Source organism: Bombus vancouverensis, chromosome 15 (genome assembly GCF_051014615.1).
Source record: "Bombus vancouverensis nearcticus chromosome 15, iyBomVanc1_principal, whole genome shotgun sequence".
Lineage (NCBI taxonomy): Eukaryota > Metazoa > Arthropoda > Insecta > Hymenoptera > Apidae > Bombus > Bombus vancouverensis.
The window spans coordinates 10,395,455-10,416,734 of record NC_134925.1 but is presented as its reverse complement, the minus strand read 5'-3'; the positions used below and the strand labels follow the sequence as shown (position 1 = coordinate 10,416,734).

At 40.2% G+C, this 21,280-nt stretch overlaps 4 protein-coding genes across 10 annotated transcripts in view; 2 read left to right on the top strand and 2 right to left on the bottom strand.

Annotated features, from left to right (window-relative positions):
• Positions 1–2,871, bottom strand: part of Sema5c (Semaphorin 5c) — a 32,042-nt gene extending 29,171 nt beyond the window's left edge. The window contains exons 1-2 of the mRNA XM_076625055.1: positions 2,759–2,871; positions 2,516–2,689 (exon numbers count right to left, since the gene is read on the bottom strand). The gene's annotated coding sequence lies outside the window, so the exon portion shown is untranslated. The remainder of the gene's footprint in view (positions 1–2,515; positions 2,690–2,758) is intronic.
• Positions 993–4,056, top strand: LOC117166267 (uncharacterized). 2 transcript variants are annotated; one of them, XM_033350082.2, is made up of 3 exons: positions 993–1,257; positions 2,019–2,197; positions 3,287–4,056. In XM_033350082.2, the coding sequence occupies exons 1-3, from the start codon at positions 1,199–1,201 to the stop codon at positions 3,547–3,549; spliced, it is 501 nt and encodes a 166-aa protein (XP_033205973.1). In that variant the 5' UTR covers positions 993–1,198; the 3' UTR covers positions 3,550–4,056. The 2 variants fall into 2 exon arrangements, with proteins under 2 accessions (XP_033205973.1, XP_033205972.1); XM_033350081.2 differs by having other exon boundaries at positions 1,000–1,257; positions 2,016–2,197.
• A 4,685-nt stretch (positions 4,057–8,741) lies between these two features.
• Positions 8,742–12,878, top strand: LOC117166411 (trypsin-1). Its single transcript, XM_033350353.2, has 8 exons — positions 8,742–8,881; positions 9,387–9,433; positions 9,719–9,852; positions 9,920–10,017; positions 10,203–10,464; positions 11,001–11,245; positions 11,873–12,033; positions 12,104–12,878. Exons 1-8 carry the CDS (start codon positions 8,782–8,784, stop codon positions 12,263–12,265), a joined length of 1,209 nt encoding a protein of 402 aa, XP_033206244.2. The 5' UTR covers positions 8,742–8,781; the 3' UTR covers positions 12,266–12,878.
• LOC117166407 (atrial natriuretic peptide receptor 1) overlaps positions 12,879–21,280 on the bottom strand; it is a 38,995-nt gene continuing 30,593 nt past the window's right edge. For 3 of the 6 annotated variants that reach the window (XM_033350342.2, XM_033350343.2, XM_033350341.2), the window contains exons 18-25: positions 20,229–20,305; positions 20,063–20,154; positions 18,328–18,477; positions 17,955–18,147; positions 17,450–17,624; positions 16,938–17,036; positions 16,680–16,771; positions 12,879–16,594 (exon numbers count right to left, since the gene is read on the bottom strand). In XM_033350342.2, coding sequence (XP_033206233.1) covers positions 15,842–16,594; positions 16,680–16,771; positions 16,938–17,036; positions 17,450–17,624; positions 17,955–18,147; positions 18,328–18,477; positions 20,063–20,154; positions 20,229–20,305 — 1,631 coding nt within the window. In that variant the 3' untranslated portion in view covers positions 12,879–15,841. The remainder of the gene's footprint in view (positions 16,595–16,679; positions 16,772–16,937; positions 17,037–17,449; positions 17,625–17,954; positions 18,148–18,327; positions 18,478–20,062; positions 20,155–20,228; positions 20,306–21,280) is intronic. The other 3 variants (XM_033350347.2, XM_033350345.2, XM_033350344.2) reach the window with 2 other exon arrangements.

The following is a 21,280-nucleotide window of genomic DNA, read 5'->3' as shown; positions in this document are numbered from 1 at the left end:
TCCGTTGGTGAACAGTACGCGAACTACCTGCGAGCTGCCCGAACAACTGGCGAACGGTTCAGGAAGATATTCAGGAAGTAGCTCGGGTCAATATGAACCCGGCGTAATGTTTGTTTCTTCCGTCGATTCTATTATGTCGATATTATGAGTTTTTCGACGAACGTTTCATTTCCGTAGATAACCTTACGCCCTCTTATCCAACTCGGACGTCTCACAGAGAGGCATACACATAAGTGTTATAACGCGATCTTGTCAAGGACTTGGTTGCATCGTCTCGCGATTCCAGGAACAAGTACAGTCAGCGTGTACTGTAATGATTACAAGTAATAAATCAAATCGCTTCTTCAGTTCATCGATTTTTATTATTTATGCCAAGTCCATACCGACCAGATTTGTTCACGAGCGGAAGCAACGTTATACGCACGCCTGCAACTGACGAGCAGGATAGAAGGAAAACGAGCTTGTTGCGAATAAGCTCATTAATTTATCGTATTTTAGGCAAAACGATTGTCAAGAAGCATACGTACTTTTGACATTGCGTAGTTTCAATATCTCACGTAAATGCTAACTTCGTCTCGCGATATATACAATAGATTATTTCACAGTATAAAAATCGTGAATATTTTCATTCGACCGAGTAAACAACGAATGAAGAATGAGCGACGAGTAAAGTCAAGTGAGAAAGTCGTATTCTTAGGAATAATTTTCCCCGAAATAAGCAAGTGTCGAGTAACTTACGGATACGAGTGTACTTGATTCGCGTTACGTCAATGCCGAGCTTGAATTCAGTTTAGCTCAGCATTGACAGATAGAATGGATTCGCTGATTCTTTTTTAACTGATTGCGAGCGATGTCTCTGGTCGATACAGTCTACCACGATACCGCGCATAGTCGTCGACAGTGGATGATGCGCGTAGAATCGCGGTCGATAAATACGTAATTCTTGGTGACGCGGCGCGCACAGCCAACGAAAGGTAATGGTTTGAACGTTAACACGGATAGAGATTTGAAGGGGGAAAGAAAGGCTTCTATTGCGCGCCTCACAGTCGTGCTTTACTTTCCGTGATCCCAGGATTACGCGATTCTCGCTTTAACTCGCGTGGGTGATGCACTGATCGCTTTGTGCTCTTACGAACAATACGGAATAACCAGAGAACCAGAGAACCAGAGGAAAGACTGTAAAAGCCGGAAAGCAAAGATGAGAGGACGAATCAGCGTATTTTGCGCCGCGATGGTCGCTACGGTGATGTTGTGCAGGTTAGTCGATCGATAGCCGGTTCAGCGGCTTATGGACGCAATTAGCGGTGGGACTATTACGATATATATTGACGCTCGAATAATTCGATATCCGAGTACTTAGTCCATTAAAAGGTATCGAAATCGCGGGTTAGCATTAATTTTCAGTATCGATACCGATATCTGATGGAGCAACAGGTATATCAATTTATCCATCGATCCAACAGCAACCGAATATTTATCAAATACTTTACGAATACCGAAATAGATGATTTCATAAGTTATAAACATCCGAAAGCTTCGAAAATTTTATCTTTACTTTTGAAACTTCAACTTTTAAAACTTCATACTGGTATCCACACTTTCGTACAAGTATCGATCAAGCGTTTGGTGTAAATATCAAAGAGCTACCAATTTTTATCGATACCTACAACTGTTCACGAATGTCTTTGAACATTTCTAGAAATTTTTCACGAATATACATATACATATAAGAGTGTTTTTCCTATGCAAAATACTTTGAAATGTCATTAGTACGGACGCCAACTATCACGATTATATCAGCGAAGTTGTACGTCTTTGGATAAAATACTACATACGATATAGCGTCAAAATTCGTGAAGTTTCGATAAGTGTCAATGCGGTGTATTAGTCCCAACTCTGGTCGCGATGTATGTTTTTATTAAAGCCAACTTTCTCCGGCGTTTTCTTCGTGCGTGCGAGAAATTACGTGGTCACAGCGTGCATTATTTTGAAGTAACGCGCACTTCGATTGGTAGCAGGTCCAGTGGACAAGTATACGCGGGAACGGATTGGCTGAGAGGTCTCCACGAGAATATCGGCGCGCTGAATAGAAACATTCAGCACAACGTAATGCAACTGAATCAACGGATACAAGAAACGGTGCAAGCAAACTCGGCACAGATTCATCGGGTAACGGAAAAACTGAACGAAGAATTAGGTACGGTGGAATTCCACTCAAATCAAGTAGTTGTTGGGACAAAATTTTAGTTTACGTTCCATCAAATGAGCTTTTGCACATTTTGTTTTCTTTTTTTTTTTTTTTTAATAATACATAATCAGTTATACAATGCGCTACAAAGAGCATTTTTGGTAAATGAAGCAACGGAGCGCTTTTATTAATCAAATTCTACGCTGCATTTTCATAGTATCAAATTTTTGTAGCGATATGAAAGTACTACTAAATGATACTAAATTTTATGTAGTTGCATCTAATTAAATGGTATGTAAATGCTACAGTAAGTAGAATTGTACTTACACTTTTGGCGCAGGAATACTTTTTGTAGGCATTGTACACGCATAATTCTCAAACGATGTAAGAATACTTGCCACGAATGCATTCGGTACATAATTTAGTCCTTACAGCTATGAGTAATGTGATTTCCTGCGTAATAGGCATGAGTAATTCCCTGATGATGACTATTATGTCTACCTGAAAGTGAACTACTACGTGAACAAGCGATCAGGTAGTGGGAGGAATCAGTAAACTTCTACTACTTACATCTATAAGCCCTAGACACGCAAATTAATATCCCAATGGATTCAGATGGATGTAGTTCTACCGTACGCGATAAACGGATTACTCGACCTTTTCAAGTTCTTTCTTCGACTCAATGCTGGAAAATTACACCAATTACGGTTAAACGTTAACGTAAACGTTCCTTTCACTATCGACAAAGAGATCCGTTCTCTCTTCGCTTTTCAAGGCGATCGAATTTTTTATCTAATCGCAATATTTGCATCGCGCGTCTAATCGTTTCACTTTTTGAAATATCTTCCTAATTAAGTAAGCGATACGTTCAAAACTAAGATTACGTCTATTTATACGCAACTCGAATAATCGCATAAATTAATTATCGTGTCTATGTCTTAATGTCAACGACTATGAAATATGTTTCGCACAAAATCTGTCGTTATGGATCCAGTTACGCTTTTCGTTGCATTATGTTCTTGTAGCATGTTGAATCTTAAAATTGCAATATCATGTTCTTTCCCCGTGCTCTTCAATAAGATAATGAAACTGTTCTAGCTCATGGTCCAGCTTCGGTGCACAAAATTGGAGGCAATAACGTGATTATATCTAACAACGATGGAATGAAGATCGTTCATTCTGGTCGCACCTCGGACGGAAAACCGTACGTTCGCGAGAGCACGGATAAAATCGTGGGCGACATTCTTCGACACGTGGAAAGAATTTACGACCCTACTATGAATACCTCAAAGGTGCTAGGCTACACGTTGGATTTGAGTGATCCCGACGCGAAGCCTATTCCGATAAGCAAATTTGCTTAATCGACGAACAATTGACGACCGATGGAAAGAAAAGATGATTCCTGCCGATCGACAAAGACACCTAATACAATATATGTAATTCTATATTTAATTCCAATACAATATATTCTACAGTAGAACATCGATTATGACGACACGCCGTGTGGGCAATCGAATATATTTGTTTCCATTCGAGAGATCACATTTTTTTAATTATTCCATAAATATGAACATTAAACGGATCTTTCAAGACATTTTTTAATTGGATACGTATAGGACAAATCGACAAGTGCGTTTTTGTTAATTTTGGCGTCACTTGGTGGCAAAGATTATTGAAAAGAGAACAACTGATCGGGTTCAATAGGATAACTCTTTTAAAAATAGGCGGTGAAATTTGATATGAAATACGATTTTTATTAATCCATATTCTAATAATCGAGGTTTTACAGTTACTTGCGGTAATTCGAAATCGCCCGCAACTATGTATGTAAAAGTACGATATGAATAAATAAATGCATGAACAAGAAAGCCATGAGAAACTTCGTTGCACGATAAATTTTCGTCCATCCCGATTGCAATGTCGTCAATGTGACTTATATTAAAATTTTTGTAGAGAGAGGAAAGCTGGTCGACACGAAAAGTGTGTTACTTGAATGGTAAATGTTCCGCGAATATGCGTGTCAAAGTGGCGCCGAGAGAAACGAGAGATCGCACGCGGGGTGCCTTAAATGGAAGTGCCCCTGGCTTGTCCTCGATCTCGCGTTCTTCTCGCCTTCTCTTTCAACGCGTTTCTCTATTTCCCTTTCCCTCTTCCCGCCCTCTTTCGTCATTTCCCTACCTCTTTCTCTTCACCCCTGTCCTTTTCCCGCTATGCACAGAGAATTTATATTGTCCTTGATTTTATCACGCCTAGAAAAGTCGAATCGGCAACACGATTCAGATTTACGATTCGATGAACTACTTGATAAATTTTCTAGCTATATAAGACAATCGCGATCACAGACAATTAGCAATCAACTCGATAGTAAGTGAAATAAATTCTCAAAACTGCGTTATCCAAGTATTTCATTGTGATATATTTTTTACTTCCTTTTAAATACAATATGAAATTATTTAAAAACGGTACCTCCATCCGATTTGAAAAATATTTATTATTAACAAACAACATATTTAGCAATTTTTTCAATTACGAACACTCTGGTAATAAAGAGTGCTGAAAAAGAAATGATTCTAAATAGCCAGAAGAGCTATCAAAGTATTTACCTCAATGTAAACGAATAAGTGGAATATCCAGTGGAATATCCATTCTATTTCGCAACTCTAATTTATTACATGGAACTATGAAATATAAAGGAAAATTCTCAAAACAAACCGCAACGAGTACTTTATCATTTTTACAATATTAATCAACTTACTATCGACTGAGAGACAAGGAAAGAAAAAGATAAATTCCCCGGTTAATTATTTGCACAACACTAGCAACTATTAATCTATGCACTCATAATTACATGTTCGCAACACTAATAACGGTCCAGTGTAGCCATATAGGGGACTACTGGTGAAACTGCATCTGATGATCCAGGAGCAGCAACGGTGCTTCCACAGTCAAATGGGAGAAGGATGAGCATGATATAGGCGCAACACTACTTTGAAAGACGCGATCATTCATCAACGCAACTTTAACCAGGCAACTAATTAAAATGAACGCGACGAAAACAAAAATAAAATTAATATCTATAACATGAAGAAGAAGCTGATTGAAACATCGTACTACTACAAACTTCAATACTGTAAGTCGATGATAAAATTCTATATCCTACTTTAAAGGGAACAAGAAACTTGAAATAAGTATTAAGAAAGAAATTCTGACAATTTGTAATTAAAATTGCTAAATACAATCGCGATTGTCATATTTTGCAATACTAAAATCAACGCGAATACCATTTCTTCCTGATACAAAAAACGCTAACGCTAATAAAAAAATAGGCGGTTTGTCCAATGCAATGGAAGGTCGACATATCCCAGTGCAACCATTTAGGAGGTTGCTGATTGTTCGACCGTTTCGAGGAGGGACGCGATCGCGAGATAACGCGTCAACGAGAGGCGTAAATTCCCGTTACGATGAGACAATCGACGCCACGAATTCAGTCGATCCCCTATTTCGGTTAAGAGAATAGAAGTGGTTGATTAATATTAACACTTGGTTAACAATTGAAATAACACTTTATTTCTAACAACTTCGAATACGACAAGTCTGCGAATGTATCGCGTGTATCGTTGCGAAAATACAAAGATTTGATCGCAAGTTAAGATGTGCTCAGCGAGAACTGTCGCCAGCAAGTAAGTTTTGGAGGAAAAACTAGCGATAGGTGTGTCCAGCGCACAAGGCATGCGGATTCGTTGATTGTGATTTTCGTAAAGGAAGCCAAGGTCACGGCCATCGCTTTTAATTGGATAAAAACTGATGGGTAGGGTTAATGCTGGCCGCCCCCTATTGAAGGTCGCTAGCAGGTAAAAACGGCCCCCGAGTGCTGTATATGGTACGAAATATTTGGTTCATTAAGTAATCTACAGGGCTGAGTAATAATTCTAAGGAACCTCTCGAGTTGCAAGTTAAAGATTTTAAAAGTCATGATCGTAAAAACGCTATGTTTATGGCGGTTCCTTAAGATTAGGTTTACCCAGATAGTAACCTGACCGAGGGACAGATTCTTTGTTTGACGTCGGATCACACAACGTAACACCGATGAACGATCACATTTGTACAGCTCTTGTAGCTGTATCCGAGTGATCCAGTAACAGTCTCCGACAAATGTAAATTTTGAGCATTTTATAAACGCAACTCTACTTGACAAAACGCGATCATTCATTATCGCAACGCTAAAAGGAAAATTAATCAGAAATCACGATGGGATGATATCGCAAAGCTAACTCTTAAAGTGAATTCATGGAAATTAGTATTTACTATATGAAAAAACTTCGTCAAGTATCCTGACGTTACAACTCGCATTACTACAAAATTAATTAAAAACTAACATTTTTATAATCGAATTTTAAACAACAGAAAATAGGATAAACTATGACACGTACAATTTTCTAAGAAGTTCTAAAAATTCATAATAAAAATTGTAAAAGACTATCGCGACATCATAATTGGCAACTCTAAAGCAAACACGATTAGCATTTTGTCGCAAATCTAATTCAAACCGTGATCATTCTCTCGCGACACTAATAAAAAGCCGCGATATTATATCGTAGTTCTAATTCAACCCGTAAATAATATCTCGCATAACTAATAAGAAAAACCGCGATTTGCCCAATGTGATGATGGACCGATACATACATCGGCCAAAAAAAGAACTACTACTACCACTTCCACCCCCACTACCACCCCCACTACCACCACCACATCCACCTCCAACACTACCACCACCACTACTACTTCCACCACCACCTCCACCACCACCTCCACCACCACCACCACTTCCACCCCCACCACCATCACTACCACCCCCACTACCACCCCCACTACCACCCCCACTACCACCCCCACTACCACCCCCACCACCACCACTACTACTTCCACCACCACCTCCACCACCACCACCACCACCCCTACTTCCACCCCACTTCCACTCCCACTACCACCACCACTACCACCACTACTTCTACCCCCACTTCCACCCCCACCACTACCACCACCTCCACCCCCACCACTACCACCACCTCCACCCCCACCACTACCACTACCTCCACCCCCACCACTACTACCACTTCCACCCCCACCACTACCACCACTTGCACCCCCGCCACTTCCACCCCCACTACCACCCGCACCACTACCACCACTACTTCCACCACCACCACCCCCACTTCCACCCCCACCACTACCACCACTTGCACCCCCACTACTTCCGCCCCCACTACCACCCCCATCACTACCACCACTACTTCCACCACCACCACCCCCACTTCCACCCCACTTCCACCCCCACCACTACCACCACTTGCACCCCCACTACTTCCGCCCCCACTACCACCCTCACCACTACCACCACTACTTCCACCACCACCACCCCCACTTCCACCCCCACCACCACAACTACCACCACTTCCACCTCCACTTACACCACCACCACCACCACTACCACCACCACTACCACATTTTTGGCCGGAAAATTATAATTATTGTTATAGATGGAAAACGATCTCAGCATATATAATCTTCAAAATTAATTTACGATACGTACACAGGAAACCACAAATTATATTAAAATAATACAATATGTAAACTCAAATTGTTTTGTCAAGGTTCATATGCAAGTTGTTAGTGACAGTCAAGTAAGGAATCAACGTAACACGAATGAAACGAATTTGAGAAATTGTTTAATTTCCATATGACACTGTTAAACAAACGAACTATTAAACAAACGTGTATTTGTTAAATATACCTGATAATAATCTATAAAAGGCGAAGAATTATTACGAAGTTGAAATCACGCATTTCGCACGGAATAACACGTACGAACGTCATGCTTGCCGGTACTGAACTAATGTTTCGTCCTTTTGGCGGGACGACTCGCCAGCTGGCTGCTGATTGCTCGAGGAGGCACGATTTCTTCTCAATTAAAATCGGCACGAGAAATTAAGATATCGCACACTGTGAACATTTCCTTAATTGTGACAGTGACTATAAATATAACTGGAGTCATATATCTTTTGCGCAAAAGTTCTTGCACATTATTGTAAGTTTGCTTGATATAACGTAAAATAAATTAGAATTTGAACTACTTTAAGTTTTAGACTTACGCCATTTTCATAATCATCGACGTAATTAAATTAAAATATTATCGATCCAGATAGGTATAAGGAATTTTGAATGTTTTGCTTTTAACTTTATAACAACATTAGGCGGTATGAAGAAAAAAGAGGAAAGGAAGGCAAGAGGAGAAAAGAAAAGTAAATTTTACGCACCTTATCTACAATCGTAACACAGAATGTATACGGTCTAACATTTATGATCGAAGTTGATTGATAGAAATCACATCAAGACAGCGTAGCGCCTCGGTTTCTACAAACGAGAGACTCAAGTGTATAGCGGGTTGCATGCCTAGGCAATATGCACGTGTATATAAGAGAACGTTTGCTATTCGTTTTGGCTGTTTCATTCGATCTCTACCACGGTACTCTCTGACGTTCTGGCAAACAAATCATTTTCGTCGATGCAGTTGGTAATTAAGAAGAAGCTAAGAGATGGAAATTCGAAAGAAGTTGATGCAATCAACGTTTCTTTTTTGCGTTTTCTGCGCAATGTCACTTGCTCGATCTTCCAGCTATGGCAAAAACACGACAGGTAAGTTACTTTGTACTTTTTCCGCGTAAAGACACTGTTTCCTTCGATGATATTTCTTTAACCTGTTATTCTCATAATAAGTTCTTCAATTAGCGATATTCTAAACTTTTCTGTCTCGCATCGTTTCAAGTTTCATCTCACGATAATAAATTGTATTATATTTATTTATATTATATTTGCGAGAACCATACTCGACCAAATTAAAGTTAATTTGACTTTATTAGTTTCAAATTTCGAGATTGTAACATTTTCTAGTTAAATGGTAATCCGATTAAAAAATTGATACTGATACAGACGGGTTTCTACGAAAGAACCGTGTGTATATCCCAGCTCATGCTAGTTGGCGAACGAGAAAGCTCGTAGCATAAATGCTTAACATAGATTCGTGTGCTAGAGAGAAAATTTTTTGTTTTGTTCATAAACGGAAGCACTGGTTGCAAATAGATTTATCTGTTCTGGACATCCTCCGATCGCTATCGTTGATCGTTTGTTCTGTCATTGATAGATTTTGCAGAGCATATCCATCACCAAAGAGCCTCTTCAACTGGAATGGTACGTAAAACTTAACGATAATTAGATTGCGGACGTTTATGCATTTTTTTATACGTTTTCACAAACACGATTAAAAAAATGAATTCTAAAATGAGATTTTATACATCCTCTAAATATTATAATAAATACGTTACTTCGTAAATCTTCCATATTTTTGCATATTACGTGTAGTTTGTACATTTTCGCTATTTATATTTCTTGCGGATACATAAATATGCGCAGCGTAGTCATAAGATAAATGTAAAACGTGATAGCTTAAGCAGAAGAGAATTTGCATTTACATAGGTACCGACGTCTTCGAAGTGTGCCGGATTGAACAACGAATCGGGTCACTGCGAGCACTTGAAACGGTGCTTATCTCACGAGTATGGCTCAAACTTTACGCTGGCTATAAATCACTCGTGCCTAATCGACCAAACGTAAGTGTTTAATTCGTTTCCCTGCGTGAAAGTTTGAATCGGATTGAATCTAATGGAATTGAAACAGATACACAGGCATTTGTTGCTCGAGAACGCTCGGGAACGAAACGCGTACAAATTCTATGGTAGACGAGGATTTTGTCGACACTCTTCCGCAGATTGCTGGTACGTATGTAACGATCTGTCGAGCACGAAGGGCACGCGTCGTATCGTAAGTATTGGCACATTTGTCGATTTCATATGAAATATGCAAATTGATAATTTAAATTGTTAAGAGAACGATAAACAAATTCGTTTCTACTGGAATATAACTTATGGACGGAGTGGTAATAGCTGGCTATTCGTTTCAGCGAGTGACGATAAGAAACAAAACGAGGTGAGAATCGTTTGGTCGGGCGAGCATAGAACGACAACGTCTCGGCCTAAAAATCCGGCATTGAGAGGATGCGGAACTACATTGAAAAGTCAAAGCAAGTTGGTGGGCGGTAGACCGGCCTATCCCACGAAATGGCCCTGGATGGTGGCTCTTCTTACAACGGATAACGCTTACTATTGTGGCGGTGTGCTCGTCACCGATAGACACGTTTTAACTGCTGCCCACTGCGTTTACAGGTAAATTTTCGTCCCGTAGATTAGGAATTTTACTCAATATGGTAATGCGAAGACCATCAATGTATCTTACAAGATGGCCATAAAAAGGAACGTTCCGTATATTCTTTAAAGAAGTAAGAAAATACAAACATAAGTTCTTCGATGTTATAAAAATGTCGGCTACATTATTTAACGACTTTATGAATGCATCGAGATACCATCGATAACTTATTTTTATTGCTTTTACGCGGCAGATCTGCAGCACAATTGCTCGTAGCGTGAACGTATATATCGATTCAAAGTACGTCGTTTATCATAGGAAACTGGCTAATTTTACTCGTGTTTTTTGGTGATCTTCGGCAACTAGTTGGTTGCTACGATCGCGTGTACAAGATCTCGTATTTTCTTAAACCTAAAGATAGTCAAGAACCTGACCAGTTCTCCATGTGCAGATTCTGAACGGAACGTTCTCTGCTTTACCTCTTCCTCGCGTTTCATCTTCCTGGTTTTCAGTACAAAGGCATAATGTTAATTCAAGTTTCCCTTTTGTTGGTCAGATTTGGACCGCAGGACATCAAAGTCAGGCTCGGAGAATACGATTTCGCGACGAGCGAAGAAACGAGAGCCGTGGATTTCACGATTTCCGAAATACGTATACATCGAGACTTTGTTCTTGACACTTTCGCAAATGACATAGCAATAGTGAAACTGTATCTACCGACCGTCTTCGACAGTTACATTTGGCCCGTGTGTCTGCCACCAATCGGTCAAACGTTCGAGTACAAGGACGCAGTTATAACAGGTATCCTTTCCGTTTTCGCTGTGCCCGTTAACTGTTCTCCACACTATTTTACATTATTTTCGAAACACCAGTTTCGATGATTCTTGAACACGTAAAGTCCAATTTAGAACGACTCTCTCCTCTCACGAAAACGTCGCACTCTCTTAGTTTCCGAGATATTCGCGAAGAACTGCCGGTATCACTACAGCGAATTCTTATCTCAGTGAATTCAAACTTGATTCTTATCTCTTTTTTTATAGTTTATACAGGCTTGGATTAAGTGTCATTTTAAGTGTCATCGATACTGACGCCTACGCTGCGGCGGACGCGCAATTATATGCTGAATTCACTATAGTCGTACCGATAATTTTTCACGAGTATCTTAGGAACTGTTACAAGAGAGTTGGACATTTTCGTGAGAGCAGAAAATTGTTCCAAATGTTGAGTTTTACAACGTATTAGAAAATCATAGAAATTCATGTCGAGGGTAAGCTTCGAAATAATTCGAAATAAACCATATTGTCTCGTCGGATTAACAAAAATATGCGAAGTATAAAGAATATAAAAAAATACGATCATTGATCGAAGCATTGATCGAAGCTGATACAAGAGACGCATCAGGATTAGAATCGATGGTTAAAAATTTAGGTTGGGGCGCACGCTACTACGGAGGCTCCCATAGTCCGGTTTTGATGGAAGTCGAGGTCCCAGTATGGCCGCAGAGTGAATGTACGAGCAGCTTCGCTCGACGAATTGCTAATACGACGATTTGCGCCGGCGCTTACAACGGCGGAGGCGACGCTTGTCAGGTATGTAAGAGACCTTGATACGATCAGGAACAAAGCTAATATTCCGGCCAATGACTACGTTCGTGTACAGGGTGACTCCGGTGGACCACTCCTTCATCAGCTTGCAAATGGCAGATGGGTAAATATCGGAATAGTATCTTGGGGTATTCGATGCGGAGAACCTGGACGTCCTGGAATATACACACGCGTCAATTCCTATCTTGATTGGATATTCGAGAATGCTGTATTCTAAGCCTAGGATCGCATTTAATTTGTTAAGCGAGTGTCGCCTTATAATTACGAAATTACTAAAATTATTAAAAGTTAAGACAAGTCCAGACGAAAGACAAAGCAACTTCGGTTTGGTCGGTTTTAATTTTTGCAAATGTAAAAATGGCTCGTTTCCGATAGAAGCCTAATCTAATCTAAGAATCTGGAATATGGAATCTAAGATCTAAGTGATATGTAAAAAAAAAAAAAAATAGGAGATTCTAAGATAAAGATATCGTGTCAGAGAAATTTTAATTTAAAAAGATTAACGACTTAACTCGTAAAATTTCGGATGTTGATGTAAATAACGATGCGAAAATCAAAATTTAAGCAGCCCAGGTTTCTAAATAGCTGAAATAATTAAGAGTTTTTGTATCAATAAACTTTGAAACGTTGAAAAGCAACGGAATGATAGAAAACTAATTATCAAGACCACACGAAGGAAAAGGTAAAACTTTAGTTACCTTGGATGTTTTTTTAAATCGTGAAATATGTTGCTGCTGTCAGGACAGATTTCGTGTTTTCTTGCTTGGTTTCTTTATTCCTTACGTCGATCGTACAGGGACACGAATCGAAGAGGAGTCTGGTATCGTGCGTGGAAACGAAGAAATTTTATTTTCCGAATATCGATTGTTACATCGTTCAAAAAGAGATTGACACGAATAGAGAGAAATTCGATTCTTAGGACGTGTGTGGCCGCAATTTTTATATGTATGTACTTTCTTTTATGGCGTGGACGCGCATATAAGCAGCCACGCGCGTGCACGACGCTATGCGACCGATTTTCGCATGACGAGTAAGCGTTGGAAGATTCCACGATTGAATCTCCATTATTTGATAACTGACTTTCCGATGAGGTCCAGCCTCTCTTTTCCTTTATATACACCGATATACTTATAACTTCAACTCTTCATAAATGAATATATATGTGTATGCGTGAATGCGCGCTCATGCGTACGTATACAGTGTGTCCCAGAGTTTAACAACCAAACTTTGCCAGTGTATTCTATGGATACGATCCAGTAGAAAATGTTACACAAAGCTTAGCTATGAAGCGTTGAGATACCCTATATATGTAGATTTATGTGTGAGAATCATTATACATAGAGTGTCACGCCTAAAACAGGTCACCTAATTATCTTCGGCATCTTAGAGCATACAAAGAGTATATTACGCTACCAGTCATAAATATTAAAACATCCCATTGACATTTAGTACAAACTGTGTTTAGTCGTTCATTCGTGTTATACGCGCGTTATAATATAAAATAGTACATGGATTAAAATTCATTGGTAATTTTGTATGCACATTCGCGTTTTGTATGAAACCAATTAAATGGAATCTAAGCAGAGATTTGCTTCGACCACTAAATGTTCTAATGAGTATATACCACGTATATGTTATATATTTTTGCACACTGTGCGTATTATACGCCTTTAAATTTCCATGGGGATATATAAAAATCCGCAATCTATTCGTTAGAATTTTCCAAGAAACGTAACGAATACATATTTCGATACTTATGGCCAGTAGCGTACATGAATATAATTTAAATTTGTATCAAAGGACGTATGCTCTCTATACGGTATTCCGAATTTAGTTTCGCGGAGTTCGTATGCAGTTTGTCGAACTTCGTAGACGCGCACGAGGTTTTTTAAGAAACCAGAAGACAAATGGGTGGCCTCTTTCGAATCGGGCATACCGTATACGTATATTAAATATACGCTCGTTTTCATCAAACATAGAAACATGTGCGCGTAAAATTTCCATTTTTGCAAACGTATAACATTATGTCTATACTTTAACATTCTTCCTCCATTATTTTCCACTCTGATCGCTCGTCTTCTCCGAAATGTTCGATCCGAGGGTGCCTACTACATTCTAACGGGACGTGTTTCGATCGAATCGACGAAAATCAATAGCGATAGGATACATGCTACGCTGAAGGGAACGCGGAAGACAAAGTATTCGATCGATTTTTCTAATATTCAAAGTTACATTCGTACGTACCCTTTTCGTAATTTCTTTTCAATTCAAAACTCACGACCACTCCCCTCTGCCGTTGCTGTCCTCTTTTGGCTTTTCGATCGATTTCCGCGCACGCGCAAAAATAATCCGTTTTACGACGTGTCTCGCATTTTAGACTTTAATGGTTTCTCTATTGAAAGCGCTGGTCCTTGAAATGTGTTGACGTTATCCGTCGAAATACGAAGCGGATATCTGGAAAAGAGAGAGAGAGAGAGAGGGAGGGAGGAAGGGAGAGAGGAAGAGAGAGAGAGAGAGAGAGAGAATGGGATGAGGATGGAAGAGAAGGATCGAAAGGAGGAGAAGGGTGGAAAGAAGGGGAAAGTGATGGCAGGAAAAGAGGGAGGGAGAGAGACGAACTTTCACACGCGAGGAACTGGATGGTTCTCGCTTTTCCATCGGGAGGACAGAGTATACATAGTATGTTGTGTATGTATGTATAGTAAAAGGAAGCGATATAGCAAAGTCGGTCAGTAGATAAAATTTTCAAGTTTCGTTGACATAAGCATGTACTTGTTAGTGCCTTATTTAGGCCGTAGAATATGAATCAGTTCTTCCTTCGTAGTATATTTTAACGATAATTTGTCTCCTTGAAAAGAAGAATGCTTATACAGTAGAACCCAATTTATTGAAATGGATCAAAAGCTGAAATAGTTTAAATAATCGAACAGCTCCGGTAATAGAAGTTTACTAGCCGTTCCCTTCAGTCCTTGCTATTAGTTGGATAATTATAACAGAAGCAGGACCCTGTTCGACGATAATTTAACAACTAATAATATTTGTAAATTGACAAGTTACACGTTATAGCTTAGGGACTTCTCTCGTAGAACTTGTTAATGTTATAGCCTGATCACATGACTTATAATTTCCTTTTAAACGACCCTAACGTTCGGAAGTCAGGAATCGCGTTCCATCTTTGACACGTAAAATTTCTTACGAATACAAACAAACGATCGCATAATTGTGTTCGCTATAGAAATACACGCATATATAACTAAACTTATACTCTGCCATAGTTGGAATAATAGTTAAGTCGTAACTTCGTATATCTCTAGCAGAGCACTAACTCGCAGCTATAAACGAAATACGGATAAACGAGGTTCTACTGTAACTCGTTCCTAACTTCTATTCTAAAAGCTCTAAGTGAACTGCTAACGATAATAGAAATTGATTTCAATTGTACAATCGAGTTATACGACCTCGGCTGCGGCTAGATCAATTAGTGACCCCCTACTTAACGCTTCGCTTTACGAGCTCACTACTACTACTATATCGCTTCCACCTACGTTACATCCCTCCGCGCAACTCCCTCCGTCCCTCCACGTAATAAATAACGATCGTGTTCCCGTAATGTTCATTTTTACTTCGAAAGATATTCTTTCGAACGTGTGGACCCAAATTTCGATCGGAATCGCCGATCGTCGGAGGATGCTTAGCTGCTAGTCTACACGAAACGATGATACACGTATTACGATGAAGTCGACTTCTCGACGAGAGATCGCAAAGTGTGGTGCAAGAATCGAGGGGAACGGAACTAGACTCGCGAGGGGGGTGTCGTGGGTACGAGGAGCGGCGCGTTTGGGCCGCTTTCCGTGTGATTTGGCACGCTCTCGCCGGCTTGATAAGAACGCCGCCCTTGAGACACGACGTTGCTCGATGTCGAACTCACGGATGAACGATTCCGAGACGGCGAACCATCCACGAACGAACCGTTACCTATCGTACGGCCGCGGCTCGCCACGCCGTTTCCCGTCGCAAACGCGCCGTTTCCTCCACTGTTGTTTCCACCACTATTATTGTTGTTCCACTCTCCACCGGCACCACCACCACCACCTTCGTCGCTACCACCGCGACCACTGTCGCCACCATTTCCCTCGTTGCTGCCTCCCTTACGATTTTGCGTCGAAGCCTCGCGTTGATTTGCAATTTGCTGTCGATGAGGAATTTGTTGTTGATTCTTCTGCTGGTTCGATTGCGATCGTTGTTGCTCTTGGAGACCTTTCTGAACTGCACGACGATTTTGATCCTGGCAATTCTGTTGCGAGGATTGCAAGGATCGAATGTCTTGTATCTTTGGTTGTACTACTGGATCAGGTCGACGCGACGACAAGCTTGTAACATCTTCGTGCGGAGGGTCGATCGTTGTTGAGATCGGAGTACTTGTCGTCGCGATCGTTGTCATGGCTGTCACTGTCGTTGCCGGCGAGGATAAGGAAACGCTTGGCTGTTGAATATTGTTCACTGGCTTTTCGCCGATCAACCAGTACGTGGTCATCGTGCCTTTACCCTGAAAATTGAAAGACGAATCGTGACCTCTCGTCGTGTTTTTCCACGCGTGTTTCTCACTTTCTTAGATTAGTCGAAAGCCTTACCTTCAGAGTAACCTCGCCTCTACAAACGAGCTCGAAAGTTTCAAAAGTATCCAGGATTTCCTTCGTTTTTGGACTAACGTGGATCATTAGAGCTACGAGTAAAGAAAATGTATTAATATTGGGATGAACCTTTTTGCAATTGTTTAACTGTACAAGAGTTAACATTATAATTAATGTATTTGTTAAGAAACTCTAATTAAAAAAATGAAATCCGTGTGGAAAGGATTGATCTTGAAAAAGGTACAACTATTGAATTACCTTCTCCATTACTCTCCATCCTAGACGCGGTATTGACAGTGTCGCCGAATAGGCAATACCTGGGCATCTTCAAGCCAACTACACCAGCCACGCAAGGTCCTGAAATTGCGACCAGTCTTTCATACACGCGTCTACGAACGTTTAATATGCGAGTTGCGACAACATGCAATCACGCGCATAGTATACAACTTGCAGCATATCAATTTATGAATACTGATCAACCACATTGCGGTTCTAGAGTATGTATGTTTCAATGTTACTCTTATTTAAACGAGCAAAAGGACTCTAAGAGAAACTTTAGCGTGCCCATACTTAAAATAAGAAATAAGAAAGAAAATAAGAAGTTTGGAGAAATTTTTTATCGATAGAGTAACACGTTTGAAAATGATTTCGAACGAAGGAATGCATGGCCGATATTATATTTTCCGGTATTGTTAAATGAATGCTAAATTTCATCTTGCGCAGAGAACAGCGAAGGAGAAAGACAAGCTACGGAGATATTTCGATTTTACCAGTATGCATTCCAATTCGAAGTTTCAATTGCTCGTTCGGTCTGTGACGTATACTAAACGTCATCACGGTATCTCTTAAGGCTAAGCTCATCCTGGCAATTTCTCTGGCATGATTCGTTCCATTCCTCACCGGTAATCCTGACACTACCATATAAGCGTCGCCAATTGTCTCCACCTAGAAAATACATCGAGTCGTGTCTCACTACACGATTCGATTCGATAGTAATCATCGTACGTACAAATCTACGCGACATTGAAAGGACGATCGATGACGATATCTTCGTATACAGAATGGTAAACGTCTGAACTGAATCGAGTAACTTTGTTTCCACGTGTGAAAATGTCACTTATCTCAAACGACAGAAAAAGCTAAAAGTATAACAAGGTTTCTTAGTTTCTATTCCCGTTGCTCGATCTTTCTTGCGAGGTATCGTCCTCCGCATAATCCTTTTGCTGCTAATCGAGATTCCAGGCCGCAGAACGTACTAGAAAATTGTAACTTCACCTTGTAAACGTCAAAGTTCTCGATGATGGAGTCGAAACACGTGTATAGATCGTTGAGTAAATCCACCACTTGAAGAGGCGTACTCTCTGCGGAGAGCTTCGTAAATCCTACGATATCGCTAAAGTAGATCGTCACTTGGTCGTACGTTTCGGCTATTACGCTTTGGCCGAGTATCAACTGGGACGCGACAGATCTGGAAATTTCGTTGAAAAAAATCTACGAGTACTGCAGATAGAAGCGATCGATGGAAGCGAGATCGTAAAGTGGAGCGCTATGAAAGGCTACCGATTGATCTAAGCGCAACCTTCTGTCTGTACGCGTGCCACGTGCACGCGGTCTACGAGTTGCGAATAATATCAACGATTCTACTTACTTTGGTAACAACTGATAAAGGAGTTCCTCGCATTTACGTTTTTCCTCGAAGTAGTCCGCGGTACGTTCCTCTACCAGAGTCTCCAAATTGGTTGCGTATTGTTCCATACGAGAGAGCAAGTTGTCGAGGATGTTGCTGCTCTCGTAGTCTCTGCAACGAGATAGAATTCTTTCTCTGCTCGTCGTTCGAACAAGTCCTTAATTGTTATCCCGTTGCCCGAGTCAGCGATAAGGCAGTGACAACGAAACAGTGTATTTTTCAAAATAGACTTCGTAGTATCGCTAGTTTTGGAGAAGTTTAAGCGCCGGGTTGGAATTTGTTTCGAGTTCGCTACGTTCGATCGTGAACAAGTTTCCGGCGATGTATACTTGAAGATAGTCTGTTTAATTAGTTGTTCGTGGCGTGCTAAACGACTAAATATATCGCATTCTCTGCGAGAATTTTATTTCAATAAAAAATATTTGTTAGGAGGTAAAACGTTTGTTGAATCAATGTTGGTAGTCTTAATTGCGATTATCATAATATTCAGGAGCACGTGTGTATTACTTTTAGAGTGTATTTTTAGAAGTTATTTCATTTACTCTATTAATCCTTGTATAATACCTGTTTGATTACAGAATTCTATCATAGAATTATCTGAATTATCGTCTCGCTTCTGATATCTTTTCTTGCTAAAGCTAAAATACACGATATATCTCTCATTCTTCCGTTATTACAGACTAGTAGTGTCGGGTGATATACAACGGATTTTATTATTCTGTGCAAAGTTCAAAGTTGAATCTTAAGCCGTTGAATCTTAGTTGACCCAAATAATCCCTATCTTATTTTAACGCGTTGCCGCGACAAATGCTGATCGTTTGTCCACCCTCGTTTACTTTTTTCCTACCAAAGGAAGAAAGGTTTGTATCCAAGAATCTCCGCTATGTGAATTCGCAAACACTTTTAGGAAAAGAATATCGCTAGCGACTGTAGCGCGATTCGACACGAGAGCTGACAATTATGTCAATATTGGAAGAGTAGCTGACGAGGGCGAGAAAAACCAGAGAACGTACACCCCCATCCATAAGCATTAAGACACAAAGGGAACGAGATAAATCTGTCCAATTATTAGACAAACATTAAAATTCTCGAGAATTATTAATCGCTTCGTTCGGATTCTTACATTCTTAGTTTACATTTACGATCGCATTCTTAGTAAACAATTTACGGGTTCGACGTCGTAATAAAAATGTCACGTTAAAAAATTATCGTTCACAGCTTGCGAAGATTAAATTGCTTACACGGTAGAACTTTACTTATCCGATTGTACGTTTAAAAATAATCCTCAACTGAGAGCTCTATACTACTTGTCTTAACGTCTCCTAGTCTTCGTGCCTCGAATAAATCTCGTAAGCAGCGCCCACTTTCTCATACATACTCTACCTAATAAAGTTAAACGTTTTCCTCGTCTATGTCTACTCTATCTCTTGACGTCTATTTTAGTCGATTTTCATATTACCATCACGTTAATATTTTATTGCCGTATTAACGTCAAGTAAATACTTTACGCTTTTCCACGTCTCATTAAGTTCTCGATTATATCCGTATTAAATTTCCTCTGCGCAGTTTTCTATTTTTCTCCCTCGTTTCCTTTCGCTTTCTTCGTCTAGCGATCTTCTATTTTCAATTGCGTTCGGATCGAGCTTTCTTCGACGAAGAATCATCAAGGGAACGTTCTCTTGTCGTCCTTACTCACTTGTTAATTTTCCGTATAGTTTGTTTGAGCGCGGGAAAATCAGGTCTATCCGCGGCATCTTGCGCCCAACATCGCCTCATCAGAGTAGCCACCTATACGACGGAATCGTTTGAGCGTTATTGCTGGAATTTTTGGAAAGTTTAAGAGTCGAGAAGGACTCGCTTACTTCTTCCTCGACGGCAGACTCGTCGATCGCAGGCCTCAAAGGAGAACCTCCGGCTCTCTTCACTCCTTCCACGATTTCTGAAACAGAGCAAGGGACAAGCTTGCGACGACAACTCGATCATCGACACAATCACAAATTCCAATTTCACTCGGTTTATTTATCTACGCGAGCATCGATTCGTCCACGTTAATTATTCACGTAACAATTTGTTTTCGTTCATTCACGATCGCGATTTTATACACACCGCGTCTCATAACTACGAAACCAACGGAGAATCGTTGTTTTTATTGAAAATGTCGATCGAATATATTTCCAGTCAGATCTCGTCGCGTTGTGTCTTGTACTTCGTACCTTGTAAGAACAGACAATTTTAAGATGATTTTTAGGATGGAGCAACACGTACAAAGCTGTAACCATAAAACCATTCTAAAATGTTCGATTTCTATTGCCATATAAACTGTATGGATAGGATGCGACAGAATCCGGTTAGTCAGACCTCTTATGAATAAAATAAACGCAAAGTCGATACTTTAGGGAAGAATATCTTTTAAAAGAGTAGAGAAATCACATCTTTCGCGTAAACACTTGTCACCCCATAGTTTGATAAAAAGTCCACCCCGATGATGTACGATCGATCGATAAGATATTCGACTTTAAAATTGTTCGCACACGAGAAAGAAAAAATCGTGTCCTTTCTTGCAACGATCTTCAAGCGTAACTCGGGTAATACGTACATGAAAATTTTCTCTACAACGAATGTTCAAATATTTCTTCGTCGGCCACTGTATATACACACCACACGAAAGTCGAAACTTTTGGATGGTTGTAGTTATGACACGCGGCGTAGTATACCGTCGTGCCGGTTCGATCGCTCCTCTTACTACTTAGCTGTCCGTTTCAGTGAAACGAGTCTTTCTTGGTCGAACGACTCTCGCCACAGCTCGCGTTGTTACAACCGAATGACTTCGTGTATATATATATATGTATTTCTCTTGCCAAAGAGGCAAAAGAGCAGGTGCAAGTAACGCGTGAAACAGTGGGAAAGGTTCGAG